This window comes from Rhinoraja longicauda, chromosome 25 (assembly GCF_053455715.1).
Source record: "Rhinoraja longicauda isolate Sanriku21f chromosome 25, sRhiLon1.1, whole genome shotgun sequence".
Taxonomy (NCBI): domain Eukaryota; kingdom Metazoa; phylum Chordata; class Chondrichthyes; order Rajiformes; family Arhynchobatidae; genus Rhinoraja; species Rhinoraja longicauda.
The window spans coordinates 12,335,987-12,339,639 of NC_135977.1; the positions used below are offsets into that span (position 1 = coordinate 12,335,987).

Sequence of the window (3,653 nt, forward strand, 5' to 3'; positions counted from 1 at the left end):
TGTTGTCATTGACAATCCAGCAGTATCACTTTTGCTAATGCTAGCCTTCCCTTTAGGTTCCAGATTTACTTAAATATTTGAATATAAATTCCTTGGCTGCTGTGGATTGGAACTCACGTCGTTGACCAGTAATGCACCCACAAGATCAGATATTTAACAACCAGGTTAACGCGCCCTGTCGTCCATTTTGAACAGGTTGCAGTTAAGAAAGATAAATAATTAGATGCGTTGATAATAAATTATTAATTGACGTATTAATTAAGAGCAAGACAAACCTGGTCATTGATTACATTGGGAAAGCATTATTTTTAAGTCTCTGCTCTCAGTTGGAGGGGGATTATAAATGATAGAAATAAGCTTTTATTTAAATCGGAAACGTACTTGTTTGAATACACCTGAAATGTCACTTCTTGAGAAGAAATATAATCTTACACAGATCGATCATTCGAAATGAGCGTTTCACATTATGAGTCCGTATGTCGAAAGTAGACACTCGTCCACAGAGAAACATCTGTGATTACATAGGTCTTATTCTTCAAAGCAAAAGTGGAGAGATTATTTTAGAATGAACCAGCGGTGTTGGGACACGCATACTTTATGTCATAGAACTCCCTGTTCAACAATGACGGGAGGGTCTTTCCCAGGGTCTTGTAACCTCAGATGAGAGTAATTTCCTCTGACTTACTGTGTCATGCGTGCCGTCCAGATGGTCCTCAGAGACGATCACAGACAAAAGCTTAAAAACGGCCCTTAATTCAGCATTTAGAAAGAAAAGCTTCTGCTGTTGTCACCCTGACAGTAATGATTGGCTGGCGAGTGTGGGAAACATCACGAAAAACAGGCACACGCTGTCTTGTGGGCAGAAAGCGGTATAAATAGCGGGGCAGGTCTCGCTTCACCCAGCAGAATCGATCCAGCCGAGACGAGTCACACCGTGTTCCCGGCATCAACCTCCAAACCTATGGCTCCTAGAATGACTGGCGCTATCCCAAAAGAATATCCGGAGGAAAAAGCCACACGAAAGGAAAAATACAAAGTAAGTCGCTTTGCCTTTAAATAAAATAAATGTGCAAACTTTCTTAGCCAATTTTCGAGTTCTGTGTAAACTCATGTTTCCTGTACTTCCCTAGTTAATGAAGCCAATTGTGGAGAAGAAACGCCGAGATCGTATAAACAGCAGCATCGGGCAACTCAAGGCTTTGCTGGGGGAAGAGTTTCAGAACGGAGAGCCAAACATGAAAATGGAAAAAGCTGACATTTTGGAGATGACTGTGAATTACCTGAAACTTCATAGTCAACGCATGTTTACAGGTACTTGTTTTCTTTTAAATTATTAGTTGCAGGAATACTCTAAGATATATAAACTTTCCGCCGTTAAATGGAATTTGTGTTTTTTAATGGAAACCCCATTTAATATTGTTTGACAAATAGCGCCCCGTTGTCAGTTTCTTGTTCTCTCGCAAACGTCCCTCTAAATTGTCCTATTTCTTCTCATCTACAGTGACCTACAACAAGAGTCTAACTCACAATTTTAAGGAAGGATACTCACGCTGTCTGCAGGAGATACAGCATTTTACCTTCGCCCCGGAAAGCAAAATCGACGTTCAGAATAAACTGGTCAAGCAGTTACACAAAGCTTATGATCTGCCCAGTGGCTCGAGGCCCTTTTCTTCTCTTATGCATCCCCCTGTGTGTCCACCGGGCACCAAAAAGGAAGTTAAATCCAAAGCCACGACGCTCTGGAGACCCTGGTAGAATTCCAACTTCAGCAGATGTTTACCAGACAGAAGTCAAGTCAAGTCAAGTCAATTTATTTGTATAGCACATTTAAAAACAACCCACGTTGACCAAAGTGCTGCACATCTGACTAGGAAAAAAAAAGAAACATACAGAAGGATGTTTTATCAAGCGCCAGGGATGTACTCTGGTATAAGCCGTATTCTACAATGGAAGAAATAACATCAACCACTCTTCGTTGAAGGAGATGGACAATTTTTAATATATGAATTATTTAATTTTAAATTATGTAAATATTCCGCTGCAATTGTAGATGGTGAAAATCATACCTGAGCTGACAGTCGACTCGGCGGTCGTGCTGCCTATTATTATATGCAGAACTGCCTGAGTTGTTCTTTTATAAAGGAATGCCACTGGTGTGTTGTTAGTAGTCTTCTTGTTGAGGAATATTTGCATCGTTTTAAAGGATGTTCGTTGTTTGTATGTATGTTTACATATCATGATGTACACGAGTGTATCAGTGAATTGCATTATAGTGATCCTTTCAAAATTCCGAGATAAATTAATTGGATTTTTTAAGTACTCTTGAAATGATGGGAATTCTATTACTGGATTTCATTTTCAAACTGGACATGAGTTATACATTTCCAATATCTCCTGGATAATATTGCAAAGTATTGTTACCTATCTCATGTATAAATGTCTGCATTGTAGCAATGTGAAATCTGAATGAGGCCTTATTCTCAGTTCTATATTTAACCGCATTGTAACAATGCTGATCTAAATATATTTTCATATTATTATATTTGTTTGTAAATAAAGTATTGTGTACAAAAATTTAATTCATGGTAAAATTATTCATTTTATTTTAACAATATTTTTTTCAAATAAACAATTGAATAAACAATTCCTTTTCTATATGTAATCTAGTGTGAACATCACAACATATGTGGACATTATGACCATAATGTCATATGGGTTGGTAATGGAGAAACAGTAGAGGAATGAAGAAACACATTTGTACAATTTGTACTGTAGTATAATTTACATTTAAAGGGGGCTAATTTTAGTGTGATGGAAAATGCTGCAATCTGAAGTGAAAGCAAACTACTGGAAGAAGTCAGCTGGTTAAGCAAGATCTGTGGAGGCAAATGGCTGGTCGGCATATCAGGTCAAGGCCCTGCATCCAATGATTAACAGGAAAATTGTAACGGCCATTAAGTGAGCTTCAATGAGAAAGATTTTACAGTGCAGGTTAAGTCGATTCCAACAAGTGAGGCTGCAACCAATCAAAGCCAGAGCTCCTTGGAGGATACGATGAAACTAAACAAATGAGGCATGTGACGCATGTGAAGTGATTTCTCTAAGCAAAAATATGGGCGCTCTGGGGACTATTAAAAATTACACATAATTGGGACTAAACGGAGATAAATCAATGATGTATTTCTTCAAAACACATTATAGATTGCACTTTTCCATAGTTTAAATATATCCTACTACATAAATAAAATGTCAGAGGGAAGCAGGTAGGCGAAGCAGGAAAGATCTGCGAAAGAGAGCATATGTGTTTAAAGATAATCAACATTACAGGAGAGCCTACGAGTCCTTTACCATCATGCAAATAGTGAGATGATTATAAAAGGCGCCTTATGCATAGAGGCAAAGCTAGAAAACATATAAATACTTTGTATTGTTGTTTACTAAGGAATCGGAGGCTGTTAAGATATCAGTTTCCAACAGAAGAACTAATGGATGGGGTAAAAGGTGACAGGTAGAATGGACTCAAAAGATGGCAATGCTCAGAGTGTGTTTGTAGCTGAGCCATCGGAGGTTAGTTAACAAACGGGATGTACACGGGTATAAAAAGGGCTTCAAATAATTTGCCAATTTGCCCTATTTCCGTGGGAAGTGCTTAA

At 38.2% G+C, this 3,653-nt stretch overlaps 1 protein-coding gene across 1 annotated transcript; it reads left to right on the top strand.

Annotated features, from left to right (window-relative positions):
- The first annotated feature begins 917 nt into the window (after positions 1 to 917).
- LOC144605745 (transcription factor HES-5-like) lies at positions 918 to 2,579 on the top strand. The gene is made up of 3 exons (XM_078421261.1): positions 918 to 1,036; positions 1,131 to 1,311; positions 1,502 to 2,579. Exons 1-3 carry the CDS (start codon positions 962 to 964, stop codon positions 1,753 to 1,755), a joined length of 510 nt encoding a protein of 169 aa, XP_078277387.1. The 5' UTR covers positions 918 to 961; the 3' UTR covers positions 1,756 to 2,579.
- Positions 2,580 to 3,653: the final 1,074 nt, after the last annotated feature.